The sequence below is a fragment of the Malus sylvestris genome, chromosome 12 (genome assembly GCF_916048215.2).
Source record: "Malus sylvestris chromosome 12, drMalSylv7.2, whole genome shotgun sequence".
In the NCBI taxonomy this organism is placed as follows: Eukaryota; Viridiplantae; Streptophyta; class Magnoliopsida; order Rosales; family Rosaceae; genus Malus; species Malus sylvestris.
This window is the reverse complement of record NC_062271.1, coordinates 31,851,939-31,870,390: the sequence shown is the minus strand read 5'-3', so window position 1 is coordinate 31,870,390 and position 18,452 is coordinate 31,851,939. Positions and strand designations below refer to the sequence as shown.

General features: G+C 40.6%; 5 protein-coding genes across 6 annotated transcripts; 2 read left to right on the top strand and 3 right to left on the bottom strand.

Moving 5' to 3' along the window:
• The first annotated feature begins 1,027 nt into the window (after window positions 1-1,027).
• LOC126593010 (F-box protein At2g02240-like) lies at window positions 1,028-3,701 on the top strand. The gene is made up of 3 exons (XM_050258851.1): window positions 1,028-1,452; window positions 1,794-1,912; window positions 3,140-3,701. The coding sequence occupies exons 1-3, from the start codon at window positions 1,156-1,158 to the stop codon at window positions 3,510-3,512; spliced, it is 789 nt and encodes a 262-aa protein (XP_050114808.1). The 5' UTR covers window positions 1,028-1,155; the 3' UTR covers window positions 3,513-3,701.
• LOC126593009 (uncharacterized) lies at window positions 3,672-6,357 on the bottom strand. The gene has a single exon (XM_050258850.1). The coding sequence runs from the start codon at window positions 6,294-6,296 to the stop codon at window positions 5,238-5,240; it is 1,059 nt and encodes a 352-aa protein (XP_050114807.1). The 5' UTR covers window positions 6,297-6,357; the 3' UTR covers window positions 3,672-5,237.
• A 778-nt stretch (window positions 6,358-7,135) lies between these two features.
• Window positions 7,136-10,871, top strand: LOC126593193 (tryptophan--tRNA ligase, cytoplasmic). Its single transcript, XM_050259120.1, has 12 exons — window positions 7,136-7,482; window positions 7,597-7,716; window positions 7,900-8,085; window positions 8,479-8,530; window positions 8,624-8,689; window positions 9,114-9,200; window positions 9,419-9,511; window positions 9,594-9,674; window positions 9,795-9,866; window positions 10,115-10,183; window positions 10,274-10,384; window positions 10,537-10,871. The coding sequence occupies exons 1-12, from the start codon at window positions 7,142-7,144 to the stop codon at window positions 10,585-10,587; spliced, it is 1,329 nt and encodes a 442-aa protein (XP_050115077.1). The 5' UTR covers window positions 7,136-7,141; the 3' UTR covers window positions 10,588-10,871.
• A 236-nt stretch (window positions 10,872-11,107) lies between these two features.
• LOC126593192 (uncharacterized) lies at window positions 11,108-14,440 on the bottom strand. 2 transcript variants are annotated; one of them, XM_050259118.1, is made up of 3 exons: window positions 14,258-14,440; window positions 13,271-13,378; window positions 11,108-13,136 (listed from the first exon to the last, which is right to left on the bottom strand). In XM_050259118.1, exon 3 carries the CDS (start codon window positions 13,038-13,040, stop codon window positions 11,250-11,252), a length of 1,791 nt encoding a protein of 596 aa, XP_050115075.1. In that variant the 5' UTR covers window positions 13,041-13,136; window positions 13,271-13,378; window positions 14,258-14,440; the 3' UTR covers window positions 11,108-11,249. The 2 variants fall into 2 exon arrangements, with proteins under 2 accessions (XP_050115075.1, XP_050115076.1); XM_050259119.1 differs by having other exon boundaries at window positions 11,108-13,122.
• Window positions 14,441-15,215: 775 nt separating this feature from the next.
• On the bottom strand, window positions 15,216-17,703 carry LOC126593139 (putative F-box protein PP2-B12). The gene is made up of 3 exons (XM_050259043.1): window positions 17,253-17,703; window positions 16,259-16,377; window positions 15,216-16,042 (listed from the first exon to the last, which is right to left on the bottom strand). Exons 1-3 carry the CDS (start codon window positions 17,541-17,543, stop codon window positions 15,532-15,534), a joined length of 921 nt encoding a protein of 306 aa, XP_050115000.1. The 5' UTR covers window positions 17,544-17,703; the 3' UTR covers window positions 15,216-15,531.
• Between the last annotated feature and the right edge of the window lie 749 nt (window positions 17,704-18,452).

Here is an 18,452-nt window from a genome sequence, read left to right as displayed (position 1 = left end):
AAGGGGCTCTCCTTAGTCCTATAGCCCTGCAATAAATTATATTTTAATGAACAGTGTTATACCATATTTTATACCATCTCCAACTGAGGAGACTAAAGGATCATAGGCCAAACATAACAGTTTGACAAAAAACCATCTCTGAGGAGACTAAAGGATCATAGGCTAAACATAACCCTTTGACAAAAAATCATCTCCAACCGAGACGGCTAAAGAGTCATAGGGCAAACATAATTTATTATTTTAATTGAATTAATATGGTTAATTAAATTAAACTATCATATTAAAATAAGGGTTTCAGACATATTTTGAGTGTCACTTGTCGCCAAATGAATAAGCCTCTGGATTTCTTATCTTTATATAATCTCAATAATTTTTTTTTGATAGGATTTCGAGTGACACGTGTCTCTAACGTGAATAGCTCTCCACATTTCTTATCTTTATGTAATCTCAATAATTTTCCAGATATGATTTCGAGTGACACGTGTCGCTAAAATGAAAAGTATGTGAGAAATGGTGTAGGAATGACTTTGGTATTTATAGGAAAAAAAATAGATTTTTCTTTTAAATTCGTCCAAAAAAAAATTTCAAATTTCAATGGTAACCTAACAGCAACATGACATCATGTAGCCGTTGGCATTCAAATGGGCTGAGCTGGCAAAATATCAAGCTTGACATTATGCCACTAGAGGGTTGGCAAAATGCCAAACTTGACATTCTGGCATTGGAGGGCTGACCCCTTAAGGGCTGGCAAAATGTCAAGCTTGATATTCTGGCGCTAGAGGGCTGGTTGGTTGGAAAAGGTTAGCATGCTGGCCTAATTTGGGGGTTTTGGTCAGATGGGGCCCACAAGCCATTTGGCCTAGTCCTCGGTTGAAGATGATTTTCGTGTCATTCCAAGCTATTTTTTGTCCTATAACCCTTTGGTCTGGTTGGTTAGAGATGAACTTATAGTTTAGTTTGTAGATGGCCTGCCTCTCCCTACAAATATGACAATTTTTTTACACAAAACAGAACACGCACAACAAAAGCCACGGCATACACAACGTAATAAGCCACGGCGGCGGATATCAACAAGAGAAGCAAAAGAAGACGGTCGACGCCGGTACATAAGGAGAAGAAGGAATCACTTGCGGTGGCTGCGGGACGGCGATATTGATGGTACTCGATGACGATCATCATCATGTTCACATGGATATGCAGGCGTTGCTCGAAGGATGCATAGCTAACGTCGTCTCCTTAACGACGCCTACAGACGCGTGCAGGTTTTCGGCGGTGTCTAGGAGTTTCATGTCGGCCGCCGAATCCGACGCCGTCTGGGACAAGTTCGTTCCCCATGATATCCCCTCCATCCTATCTCACCACTCCTCCTCCTCCTCCTCCTCCACGTCCTCCAAGAAGGAGCTTTACCTCACTCTCTGCGAAAACCCTATCCTTCTTGACGATGGCAAAATGGTAACTTTACATTATGTTGTGGTAGGATTAGGGTTGACCCCCAAAATTTGAAACATGAATATAACTTTGCTGCTACTAATTCCATGATCTTACGAATATTTTTTTTTTGTATGCATGCACTTGTCGGACTTAGGCATACCGTATGGGTATTAGCGGAGGGAAATGATTTCTACACGCCAATTTTCTCGTAATACACAGTCTATTTCTGAAGTTTAGATTGAATAAATTAATCAAAAGTTTTTATGGAAATACATGTGTGCGTGTAGAAATCATTTCCCTTAATATATGATGAGTTACTACCGGTGTGGATGTTCTTGCCTTCTTATGCTCTATGTATGCAGCTGTTTTTTCTGGACAAATGGAGTGGGAAAAAATGTTACATGATATCGGCAAGGGACTTTATGATTCCTTGGGGTGATTCTCCTGACAAATGGGGATGGCATTCTGTTGCCGACTCCAGGTCTGTAAAATTCTTCATTCGTTGTACGTTTTGTTGGTTTGTTTACTGATTATGCTAAGTGCTACACTTTGAAAATATTAAGCAAGCGTTTACGATTGGATTGGCTGTATGTTTGTAGACATCGAAATTTCGGTGAAATAAATGTTGATCAATAGTTACAATTTCAATGCTCACGTGTCACATAAATTTTACACGTAGCGTGTGACTAAACGAAAAATCAAAATAAATCGGAAAAGTCATCAAATAGGACACATGTCAACACCTGGCAGAAATGATTTATTTCATCTGCATATTATATTCAAAATTAGGCCTTGGAAAATTCTATAAATAGGAAGCCAATGCATTCATTTGGGGAGGAATTCATAACCAATAGATAACCAATTCACCTCACACCAAAACCTTGAAGCCCTGAAACTCCAAAGCTCCCAAGCAAATCCCGAAGGATCAAGAAAGCTCTCTTCGTTCTTCGTCAACCCAACCTTCAAGATCAAGCCCCAACGGCACTTTGAAGGAACTTCCACCAATTCAAGATCAAGCCTCGACGGCCCTTGAAGAAATGGTTCATCGTTCATCATCCGTTCATCCTCAAGGATCAAGCCCCAACGGCCCCTTTGGATCGACAACATTAACGAATCCATTCATCAACTGTTCATCAAGCTCAAGCCCCGACGGTCTCGCGAAGAACTTTCACCAATTCAAGATGAAGCCTCGACAGCTCTTGAAGAGAGAGAGTGTTCATCGTTCATCATCCGTTCATCCTAAGATCAAGCTCCAACGGCCCTTTGGATCAACAACGTCGACAAAACCACACATCCAACCGTCATTCAAGATCACGCTCAAAAGCCCTTGAAGATCCGTTCATCACTGTTCTTCAAGATCAAGCCTAAAAGCCCTTGAAGATCCTTTCGTCACCGTCATTCAAGATCAAGCCTCAACGGCCCTTGAAGAAACTTTCAACCGTTAATCCAAGATCAAGCCTCGACGGCCCTTGGATCAATCGCACATCCACAAATACACACCTTACGGAGATCGAATCAGAGGATCAAATTTGAGAGAGATTGTAACCCCTAAATCATTAATACAAATATTATTTTGTACACGTGTTCTTGTCTCGTTCGTTTCAGGAAAATTTCGTGTTTATAGTGTTATATCTGTAGATTGAAATATGTGTTTATATGTATGTATGTAATTAGGCAATTGATTAGTATGTAAAATTATATGGAACAGATTTGAGGAGGTGGCTGAGCTTAGGTCTGTTTGGTGGCTTGAAATCCGTGGCAACATTGAGACACGGATTCTCTCTCCATCCACAGTCTATCAAGCTTATCTTGTGTTCAAGTTAAGTGCAACGGTGGATGGGTTTGATCGTGACGATTCCTTGAAAGTCACGGTAGGACTTCTTGGAGAAGAAGAGGTCAGTAGTAACCGCGCTGTGTTTCTGGACCAAGAAGAAGTCCCCGTCGGAACCAGTGAAACTCAATATCCGAAGAAAAGGACCGATGGCTGGTTTGAGATGGAGATGGGTGAGTTTTTCTGTCCAGGAGAAGAAGATGGTGCGATAATAGAGATGACTTGTATGGAGGTTAATAATTGGACTTAAAGTGGCCTCATTGTTCAGGGGATTGAGGTCAGGCCCAAGAGAACTTAGAAAGTTTCTTATGGTGCATTTTCTATCACATGATGCATCAGCAACAGGAAACGACTTGCATGCAACAGGTACTAGAACTTATTGTATCATAACATTATTGGCAAAACAAAGGAACGAGAACTTAGTGTTTTATAACGTTAATGTAACATCCCAAAATATTATGTTGGTTCATCTAAGTACTCAAGCTCCAAAGCTAACATGGAGTTTGCTAGAGTTTGAAATTGTGCAATTGTACCCATGTAGCTAGTTTACATTAGGTTGCAGTTTGCTTATCTTTAAGCTACCAAACTACTTGGAAATACTAGCTAGGTAGTGTGTTCTTAGACAATGATGATGTCGCATGAGAGATCACAAAAGGCCTCCCTCACAGCATATTTGCCACTTCTTCCCAAGCAATTGCACCAAACGAGACGGCTTCTTCCTCGGAGCTTTTGTAATCGATTGCCAAATAAGTTCAAGGAGCACAACCAATTGATGCAGTCATCTCCCACACATTTGTCACAGTCCTCTGAAACGTTCGAACTCTTGTCTTTGTTTTGTGATGTATGTACAATGTGATGAAAGATGGATAGTTCAGATAAGAAGATGGTTTGGAACAATCATAGGTGCGTGATCTAGTGATGGATAAGATTGCTTACGCGTAAAATTCGTGGAGCATAAGAGATTGACATACTCTTGCTAGGTAGCATCGTATATTAGGCCCGGCGCAAGTGCTCTATTAGGATCGACGTGACCTGTTCCCATAGCTAATGGTGAAGCAGAGTTGAAATTGTCAACGTCGTCAAGAATTGGATTGCGAGTAGTGTCCAATGGATTGGCTGTGGTCATCAAAGCAGACCTAGTTGCTGTTGCACTCCACCTGGGTGCGCACCTTTCAGTAGCTCAGCTACACCTGAAGCATGAGGGCAAGCCATGGATGTCCCGGATATCAAATTGTAGTCGCTACGTAAGTTCACAATCAACCCACTTTGAACTGATGCAACCTTCGGAGACCAAGCAGCCAAAACTAATGACCCCAGGGCCATTATATCCGACTTCAAAAGGCCCGGATAACTTTTTGAAGGACCTGTCTTAGCGTACAAAGCAGCAGCGGGTGCAGGCTTTGTCTTGCGCAGTGTTCGTTGGAAATTTATGCTGACAGTAGGGTTCGCACTTTTCCGTGCATAGTCAATCACAGCCGACTCATCCTTTGTATTCACTACAACACTAGGAGTTGTAACGTATCCTAATTTGCATATCTAAGGATTATTGGTAATAAAGACAGTTCCAAGAAGCCCCGATTGAATGATGTGATACACTGCCACCATCCCCTGCACTACTGCGCTACTTAACGAAAGAAAAGACCTTCACTTATTACTTCGAACTTGTAAATCTCGACTCTTAAACAATCTAATCTTTATCGCTATCACCCAAATTGGAAGAAAATAATCGTAAACTCACGCCCGAGAACACAATTTGATATCTGAACTGAATCATACTACATGAAGAATCATACAGTGCCACAAAACATACTGAAAATCACAATGGAAGCATACAAAAAGGAGGATGTTTTCTCCAACCTGTAGCAATCATGATTCAGTACCGGGCCATGGCCGACCTCAGTCATTCCATTTCAATGGGGGCTCGAGCCACTTCAACAATAAAGCCCTGTGATCTCCAGAGACTCAACCCGAAGATTCAGTATCGGTCTCCAGATGAACGGTCATATACGATTGTGGGTCTCCTCCTCTTGTATGTTAACAGATAACAAGCAAAGAGGTGGCTTTGGGGTCTCCTCCTCTTATATGTTAACATGGAACACGGACTGAGCTTTTTGGGCCTTCTCTTATATGTTAATACAGACTGATTAACCCTGTTCCTTTTCCTGTATTTGAAGTAAAAAGGATCAAGCTTTGAATCGCGCCTTTCGTCCTTCGGCATTGTAACACAGACACATTCATCTTGCTCTTGTTTATTGAGAGCAAAAGACTCCAAGTCAATACCATTGGAGCAGCTCCCTTGTCCTTCCTTCAACTGCCCGTCATCGTCCCCATTCTCCTCTTCGATATCCAGCTTCAAACAACCAACATCCGTTGACGAATCACAAACACACACTCTCAAACTCCGCGAACGCAGTTTCTTAGCAGAGCCATTCATGGCAGCCAACTGCCCATCGTCGTCGTCGTCGTCGTCGTCGTCGTCCTCATCATCATCGAAAGCCGCATCTTTTGAAACCTCTTCAGCACCAGACACATCACGAATTTTCCTACCATCCACCACGGCCGAAACCCTATACTTCCCCAATCCCAAACAAGCTCTCCCCTTTCCACACCTCCGCGCATTCTGACTCCTCACAACCCCTCTCCACCGCGCAAGCGACTCCGGCAGCCAGCAATCGGCGCAAACCTCAGCCTCCACCGCCAAGCAAGAATTCTGAGACAACAGCGCAATCCCTCGATACTCGGAATCGCAACGCCTGTGCACTCTCCGATTACACTGGCAGCAAGTGAAAGAGTCCTCCTGCGACGGCGAAGTGGCGGCGAAGCAGTAGGAGCAGAGCTCCGAGGACTCGACGCGCGTGAGGCATTTCTTGCAGAGAAGGACGACGCGCCACTCGCTGTAGAGGATCTGAAGCTTGCTCTTGGCGCTGGCGTTGGCAATGTCGACTCTCAGGTGGCAACAATGGCACTCCAACAGATTCGGTAACTCTCTGGTTTTCTTCGTCGATTGCGATTGGGGATCTTCGTTGTTCTTCATTGAAGCATTTGGCAGCGACGACGATTCGCTTCGAATCAAAGGGGAGTTTTTTGGTTGTAAATTAGGGCCCCTATTGATCGTGTAGCCAAGACGACGCCGTTTAGGGAGATAACAGAATAGGCCCTTTTGTTTTTGTATGCCGCTTGTGCTACTACATGGTGTAACTGGTGTTATTGCAATTGTGTCAATGTGTCTATATTGATTATTTCTTTTCGTTATAACGGTAAAGCGTCATCTTTAATTCTATTTTTGGAGTGCTACTAATAATTATCTTGCATTATTTCCACTTTTCTCCTTGAATTCTCAAGGGTAGTGCTATTTATATGTCCATTTATTTTTGCTCTCAAACATTTCTTTCAATTTTCAACGGTTGGATCGAATGCATTAAAGAAGATTATGTGAAAAGTAAAAATTGATGTGAGAATAGAACAATCCATTTTAAATTGCAAGATTTTGCGGCCTCATGTGCTTTCGTACGTTTGCCTATCCCATTCCACATCAGTAAATGAAGTTAACGATTTTCTCGATCAACTTGATGGAATTGAGAAATTTTTTTGGGTATCCAAAATACAAAGCAGTACACCACGAGTTAAAATATAAATGAAAGAAAAAATTGATATGTTTCACTTTGAAGTATAAATGTTTACTGTATCTTCACTTATATTATAACACGTAATGTCGTATTTTTTCGAGTGCACTAAAAAATTTTGATAGGCCGGCCACAAAATGAAAGAACATGGGGCCAAATCGCACAATTACAAATTTAGAGAGGAAAGTGAAACTTTCGTAATAATACAGGGGCGCATAAACAAATAACAAGCTTACAGAACGTGGAGATAAACTCCATGAAAACACCAAAATACCCTCCGAAGAAAAAGAAAGGAAGAAGACGAAGACGCCGCCGATTTTTACAGACAGTGAGCGAACGACGGAGAGAAAGAGAGAGAGAGAGAGTGACGATGGAGAAAAGGGAGGGAGAGGCAGAACCAGAACAGAAGGAAGAGGAGGAGCAGGTAGTGAATCCATGGATGGTGTCGGCCAAAGGTGGCGGGAAAATCGACTACGACAAGCTCATTGACCAGTTCGGCTGCCAGAGAATCGACCAGTCGCTCGTCGACCGCATTCACCGCCTCACCGGCCGTCCTCCCCACGTCTTCCTCCGCCGCGGCGTCTTCTTTGCCCACAGGTCCCTCTCTCCCTCTCTCTCTCTCTCTCTTAAGTTTTCGTCTTTCTTTTTTTTTCTGGAAAAATTGCAAAAAATTGAATTGGGGGTCGAATTTCGAGTTTATGTGAAATGCAGGGACTTGAATGAGATTCTGGATGCCTACGAGAGGGGAGACAAGTTCTATTTGTACACGGGACGAGGGCCCTCCTCCGAGGCTCTGCATTTGGGGCATCTTATCCCCTTCATGTTCACTAAGTAAGCTCCCACTGCATTGTTTTCTGATTATCTGATGTTGGTCTTTTCTGAAATTTTCAATCTTTTCGGGTTTTCGTGAGTGTGATCATCGGTATCTCTATGCGTTGTGTTGGAATTGGTATTGCTCGCATGTCCGATGTGAAGTAGATTTTGAAAAGTTTATGAATTGAATTATTTATGCAGATATTTGCAAGAGGTCTTCAAGGTTCCGCTCGTTGTACAACTTACCGACGATGAGAAGTGCATGTGGAAAAATCTGACCGTGGAAGAGAGCCAGAGACTTGCCAGGGAGAATGCTAAAGACATTATTGCTTGTGGTTTTGACATATCAAAAACCTTCATCTTCTCCGATTTCGACTTCGTTGGTGGGTAAGTAACAGATGTGTAGGCTTAACTCCGTTATGAAGTTAATATAGCTTCGTGTTGATATGTATGTGAGTTTATGCTTGAATTTTTTGTAACAGTTTAAGTGGGTTACAAAAGCTATTTCCTTCTCTACCCATGTTGGAAGGGTTTGAGATTTTAGAATCTTATGGAAACCCTTTTGTTTGTTGAAACTGCTTGACACTCGCGTGAGGTTCCATTTTTATCAAACCAGAATGATATGCCCTTTATAATTTAGTTGGCTGCAAACTGCTTGACAAGATACAATAATAATTAGGAAAACCTAGCAGGGTTTGATTCTGTCATGGATACTTTGTGTGTGCGCGCGCTCGTGTTGTAACACTTGCTTACTGATTTCATGTGTAATTTCCTGTGCAGTGCCTTCTACAAGAATATGGTGAAAGTTGGAAAGTGTGTCACATATAATAAGGTGAACTTTCCCCCCATGGCGAAATGTTTTCTTTGTATACCTCTTTGTTGGAGTTTTTGTAATAATTTTGTGAATTTCGGATTTAATATCCAGGTTGTTGGTATCTTTGGTTTCACTGGAGAAGATCACATAGGAAAAGTTAGTTTTCCACCTGTGCAGGTAATTTCCTTGGCTACGCTGCTTATCATATGAAGAATTATTAAATTATTGTTCATTGTTACTGACTAGTTCCACAAAACTACTGAGCTAATATCTGTTTTCTTTTTATATCTTCACTTAAACCTCACCTTCTGTAAGTTTGATTTAGCTCAATAAGTGCTTTCTCTTTCCTATGAGCTCTTATTGTTGACTCGCTGCCAGTCAACTGTACAATTCTTTCACCAGTGAACATCTTTGATCTTTCATATTTTCCACCATATAAGGAAAACAATGCATTGCTTAGTCCAAGTCGAATATTGATTTTTCTGAAACCTTCAGTTTGATGTTCTGTATTGGTTATGTGACTATGTAAGATGACGTATGGATGCAAAAATGCGCTGGGATACATAATAAAGAGATCCAATATGGTCGTGTCTTAATGCAGGCAGTTCCATCATTTCCAAGTTCATTTCCACATCTCTTCCCTGGCCAAGACAATCTTCGTTGCTTAATACCTTGCGCGATTGACCAGGTATGCATGATATGGATAATTCTCAGCTAGGATATACGTGTTCTTTTTCCCTTGGCTAAATCTCTAGGGAACCACCTTACTTTAAATGCTGTACGGCACATTTTGAGGGTATCAAAGAGTTTTAATAATTTTGTGTGCTAGTTAATTTGATTTAACGTTGTTTTTCTTTCTTTTGTATTTTTCTAATACTACGGTTTATTTGTTTGTGATTTGTCAAGGATCCTTATTTTAGAATGACACGAGATGTTGCTCCACGAATTGGGTATCACAAACCTGCATTGATTGAGTCTTCTTTCTTCCCTGCCCTGCAGGTATGTTTATGATATTATGTTTTACTGTATGTAGGTTATGATGTGATTTCTGATACCTTTTCTGGAATGTGGATACTTGCAGGGAGAGACTGGAAAAATGTCGGCTAGTGATCCAAATTCTGCCATATATGTAACTGATTCTGCAAAGGAAATTAAGAACAAGGTTTACATTTGACGTTGCCGTAGTCTCAATGTCCCATTCTTCTAGCTGAAAATCACAATCCAAATGGTCCAAAAATTCTTCAAGATTAACCTAAAACAAAGAACTTGTGTGTATACGCAGATCAACAGGTATGCATTTTCTGGTGGACAAGATTCAGTAGAGAAACATAGAGAGCTTGGAGCAAATCTCGAGGTATTTGGATTGTCTCACATGTTAGTAATAGAAATGTGCCCTCCCCGATTGGCATGAGAGTGTTATTTGTTGCTGGATGTGCAACCTTCTTTCCTCATTATAGATTGTCCAAACAAGAAGGCAAATTTGCTTATCAGTCTACAATTCATGCCAATTTGATTTCATATCTTATGAGATTTCTTTGTTAGTACTTGGTTTGGTGCTTTGTAACTTATTGAGGAATTAATTCATCTTCTGGAAACTTTCAGGTAGATATTCCATTCAAATATCTAAGCTTTTTCCTAGACGATGATGATAAACTCGAAGAGATACGGAAGGTGAGACTCATCGCCCCAGTGAATTTATCTGTTTTCTATGTCAACATATTATACGTCCTCTTTTTGCTAATTCATCTGGGGTGCTATTAGGAGTATGGTTCCGGGCGCATGCTAACAGGTGAAGTGAAGCAACTGCTTGTTGAAGTTTTGACGGAAATGGTAGAAAGACATCGTAGGGCTAGGGCTGTTGTGACTGATGAGGTAAGCTTTTCTAGCAATTTTAGATGATTGGCCATCCTGTAAGTTGTTATTTGTCTCTGCGTGCTGCGTGATTTTGGAAAGCAAACATGAGTTTATGAAACCCCGGTTATGGCTTAGAAGGACTTACGGAAATGTTTTTGCTTATTTTTCAGATGGTGGACGCATTCATGGCGGTGAGGCCCCTACCCAATATGTTCATCTAACGTCAAGGCAGAGAAGCTTACACACATCTTATAATCACTTCTCAAATAGAAGCTTAGCATTCAATTCTCCTACTAAATTTAGATTTAGTCACTTTTCGATTGTTGATGCTCAAATACAAAAGAAATTGGATGATAGTCGACGCGGCTACACCTGTTTTCTGTAACTGTCGCGTGAATTTGAACTCAATTTGCGCTGATTACATTGGTTTTAAGTCTGGATTTGTACGATATTTTTCGATGATAGCTGTTTGTTCACATCTATTGCAAAGTTAATGTTCATGTTACCACCATCTTCATTAACTCTCAAATGAAACAGAATTGTAAATTGCAGAATCCATACCAGAAAACACAGCTAATCCGAAAACCGACACAATGAAGTTGCAGCGTGCAGCGTTCAGCAATTCACCGGAAGTTTATGCCGATAGAACTGAGAGATGCGTATGCCTGGACATTTGTGATTCGACCTAACAGATAAACAGATTGTACTCTGCAGAAGAAAGAAAAAAAGACCGAATCCTCGTTTCGCAACTAAAGTAGTTAAAACTAAAACAGACACCAACATTACTACAACACAACTGATTCTACAGCGTTTTAGAACAACGAAAGGAAAAGAGTAACCAAAATCTAGGTTGAAGAACGATTTTAAAACAGTCTAATTCAGGTCAATTTGGTAAGGTACATTTCTTTTGAGAATGTCCTAACATATGGCAGCGACCACATTGAACAACTCGCTTCGGCCTCTTGAAGTTCTCTACACGAAGGACCTTCTTCTTGGGTCTTCCAGGTGGCCGCCGAGTCTTGGGTGGGCGTATCATGATATCAACATTGGTGCTTCCCCCCTCTGTTCCGTCGCTTGGCTCCTTCCATAAGCTCCTATCCGGAATAGGATGAATCAGCTGCGAATAGGTCTCTCGGTAACTTGCTACTGTGAAGCAAGGCTCAGCAAACAAATGGACATTGTGTCCACAGGACATAAGTGCGGCAGCAGCATGTGCACAAGGTAGACCATATATATGCCAGCGGCGACATGAGCACACGCGAGTTTGTATATCCACGATATTTGTCCGCTCAGTAGACACAATCTCAAATTCGACTTCATTTGCACGAAGTACTTGGTAGCATCTAGCATCGGCCATTGCCTCTAGAATCCGCTTCTCAGCAGATGGTACCAGAATTGATGTCCAACTCATTCCCATATCCCGGCGGTTATTATACCATGATGATAACTGATCACGAATATGCTCCATCATTTGCACAATAGGGAGCTCATGGCATTCAAGAGCCCAATTATACAACAGCTCTGTAACACCGAGAGTAAAATGGCCATATCGCACTCCTTCAAAATATGCTACAGCCCAAAGTTGGGGAGGGAAGTGTTGAAACCATGGTATCACGTCTTGTGAGATCTCTGCCATCTCTGCAATCTTGCTGTCAAATTCAACTGCAGTGAGAGCATAAACAGCATTCCAGAAGATATTCACCAACTTCGCATTTTTAAAGGTATCACGAAAATTTTCACTAACATAACGCAGACAAAAACCATGGAAGGCACTAGGAAAATGAGTTTCCACTGCCTCTACAACACCCCTTTGTCTCTCAGAGAGTATTGTTAGCCTAGGCATGTTGTCAGTGTTTACTGCAAGAAGCTTTCGCAATTCTGACATAAACCACATCCAATTTTCGTCGCTTTCCACATCAACGATAGCTATTGCCAGAGGAAATAATGTATCATCAGCATCAACAGCTGCAGCACAAAGTACGGAACCCAGGTATTTGCCTTTGAGGTGCGCTCTATCAAGTTCCAAAAGTGGCCTACAAGCATGTATAAACCCATAAATTGATGCACGGTAAGAAATGAAGAGACGGTGGAAGCAATTTTCTTGTCCAGTGGCAAAAACTGAAGCAATGCTTCCAGGGTTGGTTTTCTTTATTTGCTCACAGTATGCAGGAAGAAGGCGATACCCTTCTTCAAAAGTTCCATGAAGTGCTGCCATGCTACGTTCCTTGCCACGCCAAGCTTGCATGTAAGAAACAGCAACTCCATGCTGATCACGGATATCTTGCAGGATCTCTTTTGGTTTATACCGTGGGTTATCCCGAATCCGTGCTTCTACAGACCTAGCAACCCAACCTACTGATGCTTGCTGATGATGAAGGTTGAGAACTCCTTCACAGGTATGCTCACCATGCAGGGTTCTTACTGTAAAGGTTGGAACTCCGGGACATTTTGCCACATGGACACGCCATGGGCAACCTTCTTTGGAGCACTTGGCTATAAACCGGCTGCGATCTGATTTCACTATACGAAGATCAAAATGTTGTACTAAAGCAATGTTCTTCAATCTTCTTCTGCAAGTTTCAACATCAGGAAATTCTTGCCCAATAGCCAAGTCTAAAGCATATTCCGTCAAGGCAACAGAATCGTTCTGCACAGCTAACGAATGATCTTCCATGTATCCACAACGGTAGCAGAAGTGTCACATGATTCTAACAGTTCCCCTCATCCTGACACAGATTGATAATTCTCCACAAAGGCTGTATTGTAAACACTGCACTACATGAGACCTCCTGTTATATATGGATACAGCATGGGAACACAAGAACAAGAAGGCAGCATTTTTCTGTGTGTGCGTGTGCGTGTGCATAACTGATCATCAGGAGACTGAAATGGGAAGAATCGTACCAGTCCTAACTAATCAATACTCATCCGCGAAGGGCACCTTTAGTATAGGATAAGAGCATTTCAAGGTATATCCTTTGACCCTTTGGTGTTGATGAATTATTACCACACCTGTGAAACAAAAAAAAAAGAGTAATTTTACTAATAACTGGTATCAACTATTAAACAAATTTTGAAGACATGAAAAACCTCACTTATTGGCCTAATTGTGAAACTTTGAATCTACCAGTAAGATTTCTTGTGTTGGAGCCACATCCAACAAGCAATTCAAATGAGGGGTAATCCATTTTGATGATACTAAAACTCCCCATCACTCTTGCTCCCGTAGCAGAGTCAATTTTCATTTGCTACAGAATCTACGGATAACACGATTAAACAACCTAGTAGCGCTAACACCTCGCACATTTCTCACCCCCTCATCCTCAGACTGACGGCAAAGACAGAAACCGAAAAGCGTGGCTTAAGAACAGTCTTATCCAACACAATGTAGGTTGAATTTGAAGAACCCTAAGACCCGACTCGACTGCACAAAAGGCAAACGTCGCCGGAACAGTCCATGTGGCCATCTGAGTCAATGACTTACTGGTGATTACTTACAACGCTATAAAACTAAATCACCGATAACCCAATAAATCAAAATAGAGCATTCTGCCCCCAAAATTATTCCCAACTCAAACCCAAGACTTGAAATTTTACAAAACAACGATCAGCAACCAGAAATTCCCAAACTTTTTTTTCCAAATTACAATTTGGGAATCTCAGAACGGATCCAAACACTAATCCTCAGATCCCAATACCCCAAAAGGCTTTTCAAATAAGCACTTTTACGAAGTGGGTTCTTCTCCTTTTCAGCAATCATTGACAAACCCATTAAAATCGACAACTTGTGCTTTAATTTCTATTTGAAGTTCTGTGGGATGCGTGGATAATAAATATATGTGAGATTAAAATAGAAAATTAGAGAAGGAAAAAGAGGAAGAAATGGAAAACCTGGTGGAGGTGAGAGTGGGAAGCTGCTTCTGCTGAAAGTGCTTTTTTTTTCGCTTTTGGGTCGTCTTCGTTCTCTAATCTCCTTTGGTGGAGTCTGGCAACTCGAGGAGGAGGAGGAGGAGGAGATGGACCAGCACTTGACCGAACACTTTCGTCTTGGGTTTTACGAGCCACTGACAACAAAGCAAAACTGTCCTTATTTGTGTTTCTCACTCAAGAAAAATAAAATAAAAATATATTTTTTGTCAAAGAAAAATATATAAAAATATCATAAATTTATATTTCTCCCTTTTCTTTTTCTCATAATTTTAAATGAATTTAATATTAACTATTACTTGTATAAAAGTAATTAATTAATTGGTGTAGCAAGCAGGTTAAGTTAATTGGAGATAATATGGTATTGATTAGTAGTGCGTTGTTGGTCCATCTTTTTTAATCGAGATATTCTTTAGATCTAGCAGTTTGTAGTCGAGGGATAAAAAAATTTAAATCATTCATTTTAAATTTTACGGTCTCCGTTAGTTCATTTCATTGGTCCACCTCACACAAACCAAAAGTTCGAATCTCTTTCTTTGGATTACTTGATTTGTCAGCTCTTGGAGAGGATGTCACTTCCATCTTTTTTAGATCTTGACATTATATTTGTTTGAACCTACTTTTGCAGTAACATGTTAAGTGCTTTTGAGATGTTTGACAATATGCGACTCGAACAATAGTTTAGATATCAAGTATTGCGTTTGAGAAGAGCTACAGATAAAAGGTTAGAACCAAGTATTCAGTGTATGATCAATATTTAGTAATCTAAATTGGGATTCTAAGTAAGGAATTATTCTAGTGAAATGTTATTGTTTATAATAGTAAACTAGATTATGTTACGATGAAAAATTTAAAGACATAGAGAAGCAATTGAACACAGAGATACAACAAAGATTTTTGCTCAATCGTCACAAGTCTTGGCTTTTCCATGAAACCGATAGTTTTATATTTCTATGACACCGAACACAAATATTACAGTAATGAAGCAATTGACTACGATCATGATAGTAGTATGTTATAATCATAGTAAGTGATCTGTAAAAATCAAAAACCTCATTCATAAGTGATATACGAGGCTACGGTCATGATGTTATGATTGTAGCCTTGCAGGTTGAGGTAGCCGCCTCCCCCCTAAACTTTTAAAAACCAACAAGGAAAATACCTTTTTGGTTCTAAATTACAAACTCAATAATATTTTTGAAATTACAGAGACGATAATATCTACTGCCACTTGATATCTACATCCTTTTGGGCCTGATTTCAATCCCTTGAAACAAGAGGCCACCCTTCCAGTGTATACGCCTAACCTCTAAGCAAGCCATCTCCAACTCTCCACCTTCACCCCCCTCACAGAAGAACTCCCCCATCTCTATCTCCAGCCACCCGTCGTTGCGCTCTTTCGGGTACTGGGCCTCATTGACCTTGATCTCTCTGAGCTGAAAATCTTGGACTCCCACAATGTATCTCCGGTTGAAGACGCTAATACGCAGAGGCCCGGCCAAGGGAAAGCTGGGGCCTTGGGAACCAAGGCCTCTCTGAGCGTTCAAAAACACCTCGTGTTTCGTGGGCTCCTCCCCAATTAAACCGATTGTGACCTCCACAGGTTGTTGGTCAAATCCATAAGCCCCTGTAGTTGGCTTGAATACAAGATAAGCTTTATAAAGGGTGGCCGGGGACAGCATCCGTGTCTCAATTTTGCCACGGATTTCAAGCCAACACACACACATAAGCTTTGCCACCTCCTCAAACCTGTTTGCTTATTACAATTAAATTTATACTCAAAATTTAATCTCTGAGCAACCAATAACACATAGTCTATGCAATAAAAACATGAAAACGTTATCGCACTCCAAAAAAATCATCTGCAATCCTCAATTCCGAGGAATGGGTGTAGAAAAAATGACTATTTTGGAATGCTAATAAGATAACAATTCATTGGAAAGGAAGAAGAACGAAATTTGAGACCTCGAGTCGGGGAGAGAAATCCATTCCCAGTATTGAGGAGTGTCGCCCCAAACGATCGAAAGTGCCCTTGCAGCAATCATATAGCATTTCTTCCCGCTCCATCTGTCCAGTGAAAAGCTCTGCATGATCATGCAAATTAACACTCAGGATCTTAGACCAGTTAAAAATAGAAAGCGCTATACAAAAAAATAAAAAATAAAAAAAACCTTAAACCGAGGGAATGCATTCCAATTTCTAACTCATTTTTTCTAGCCCTTCTTCGTATTTCTTCGAGTAAATTGTAACAATGGTCCCTCAACTTTAATTAAATTGGAGTAATGGTCCTTTAACTTTAATCAAATTGGAGCAATGGTCCATCAACTACAAATACATTACCATTGGTCCCTCAATTTATCAAAATGTGTAGCTATAGTCATTTTCATCAATTTCGTTAAAATTTTGTCAAAATAAGTTATGTTGGAATAACCATTTATATAATTAGGGTCCCTTAACTCATCAAAGTGTGTAATTATGGTTATTTTTGTCAACTGAATCAAAAAATTTGTCAAAACGAGTTATGTTGGAATGACTATTACTACAATTGGGTTAAAATTAAGGGACCATTTCTCCAATTGAATTAAAGTTGAGGGACCCATGGTAATCGATTTTTAGTTGAGGGACCAATGGTAATGAATTTTTAGTTAAGAAATCATTGCTCCAATTGAGTTAAAGTTAAAGAACGACAGCTACAATTTATTCTTCTTCTAATGCTAAAAATAATTGAACACTAGCGATTTTAAAGCTATTCCTTCGACCATCTGCACGTCAAACTGAATATTGCACCATTTTTTCCTGTACTTGCGAAATAAAAACGAGCGCCAAAATCACTACTTTGTATTTTTTTTTTAAAAAAAAAAACCTAAAAACTGCAAACGAAACGATTATCAAAACGAGCTCTAAACTCGAATAAATCCCACAAAAGAATAGGAGATAAGGGAAAAAGTAGTGAAATTACCAACTTTCCCTGTTCGATGACAACAGGGTTGTCGCATAGAGCGAGGTAAAGCTCCTTCTTGGTTTTGGAAGCGGAGGAGGGAGACACATGCGGCGGGTGTACGGACATGGAGGGTGACGAGGAGGACAGGATCGTGTGGATATCGGGTGGAAGGAACCTGTCCCAGACGGTGTCGGATTCCGCTGCCGACCTGAAACTCCTCGAAACCGACGACAACGTGCCTGCGTCTCGAGGCGTGGTCAGCGAGACAACGGTGGCTATGCACCCTTCCGGCAAGGCCTGCAGATCCATGTGATCGGTCGTCGTCACGGCGATTCCTCCACCTCCGACATTATCCGTTTTCTACTGGTTCTCCTGGTTTCCGCCACAGCCTAAGAATAACTTCAACATTTCCTCGGATAAATGAAAAACACGTTGTATTTTGTTTTCGTATTTTTACTGGTTGCTACGTGGTGTTTGGCTGTGTATTTATAGAGAGAGGAAAGCTTAGCCGTTAAGTCTTGGTTCTCTTTCCCGCTGTGAAAAAAAGGTGTCAGAATCCCCCGAATAGATATATTTATATTTATTGTCACAAAGGGACAAATATCCTCTACAAAGGATTTGGATCCTCTCCTGAACTAATAAAGAGGATCCTCCTGATCAATCATTGTGGGCTGTTGAATTTTTATCAAACGGTTACAAATAAGGAATCCTTTTAAAGTTATAATAATTATAGCCGTTAGATGAAAATCTAACGGTCCACAATAGCTGGTCAGGAAGATCATTTTCATTGGCTCAGTAGATGATCTAAATCCCTCTACAAATCTTCTTTATGGGATCTAGAAATCAATCAATCGTGTTTGTTCATTGTACATTGTGCAGTCAATTTTCGTTAAGTACTATTTATATTTAATTTTAAATTTAAAATTTAAAATAATTTCTAACCACATAATATACGATGAGCAAACATGAATGATTAATCATCCGGACCCCCACAAAGAAAATCCAAAGCGGATCCTATTCCGTCACAAAGTAATAAGAGCAGTTTAATTAACACCCCATAATCTTACGAAAACATCTCAAACTTTTATTTTGTACGATAAGAAAATACAAACACCCTATTCCACGTGTCGCCAGCCAACCACCGCAGAAAATCTGAAGCAAAAAACCAACCTCTCACCAAGGCACCATATCTCCTCTCTCTCTACAATCCCCGACAAC

What these genes read in the sequence shown, in the direction of transcription:
- LOC126593139 (XM_050259043.1), bottom strand. Translation starts at nt 17,543, where the DNA reads ATGGATCTGCAGGCCTTGCCGGAAGGGTGCATAGCCACCGTTGTCTCG. An exon ending in TCATCGAACAGGGAAAGTTG is followed by an intron (nt 16,378 to 17,252) that starts GTAATTTCACTA and finishes ATGATCATGCAG; the next exon opens with AGCTTTTCACTGGACAGATG. An exon ending in ATTTCTCTCCCCGACTCGAG is followed by an intron (nt 16,043 to 16,258) that starts GTCTCAAATTTC and finishes ATAAGCAAACAG; the next exon opens with GTTTGAGGAGGTGGCAAAGC.
- LOC126593193 (XM_050259120.1), top strand. Translation starts at nt 7,142, where the DNA reads ATGAAAACACCAAAATACCCTCCGAAGAAAAAGAAAGGAAGAAGACGA. An exon ending in TTAGTTTTCCACCTGTGCAG is followed by an intron (nt 8,690 to 9,113) that starts GTAATTTCCTTG and finishes GTCTTAATGCAG; the next exon opens with GCAGTTCCATCATTTCCAAG. An exon ending in CAAAGGAAATTAAGAACAAG is followed by an intron (nt 9,675 to 9,794) that starts GTTTACATTTGA and finishes GTGTATACGCAG; the next exon opens with ATCAACAGGTATGCATTTTC.
- LOC126593010 (XM_050258851.1), top strand. Translation starts at nt 1,156, where the DNA reads ATGGTACTCGATGACGATCATCATCATGTTCACATGGATATGCAGGCG. An exon ending in TTCTTGACGATGGCAAAATG is followed by an intron (nt 1,453 to 1,793) that starts GTAACTTTACAT and finishes CTATGTATGCAG; the next exon opens with CTGTTTTTTCTGGACAAATG. An exon ending in CATTCTGTTGCCGACTCCAG is followed by an intron (nt 1,913 to 3,139) that starts GTCTGTAAAATT and finishes TATATGGAACAG; the next exon opens with ATTTGAGGAGGTGGCTGAGC.
- LOC126593009 (XM_050258850.1), bottom strand. Translation starts at nt 6,296, where the DNA reads ATGAAGAACAACGAAGATCCCCAATCGCAATCGACGAAGAAAACCAGA.
- LOC126593192 (XM_050259118.1), bottom strand. Translation starts at nt 13,040, where the DNA reads ATGGAAGATCATTCGTTAGCTGTGCAGAACGATTCTGTTGCCTTGACG.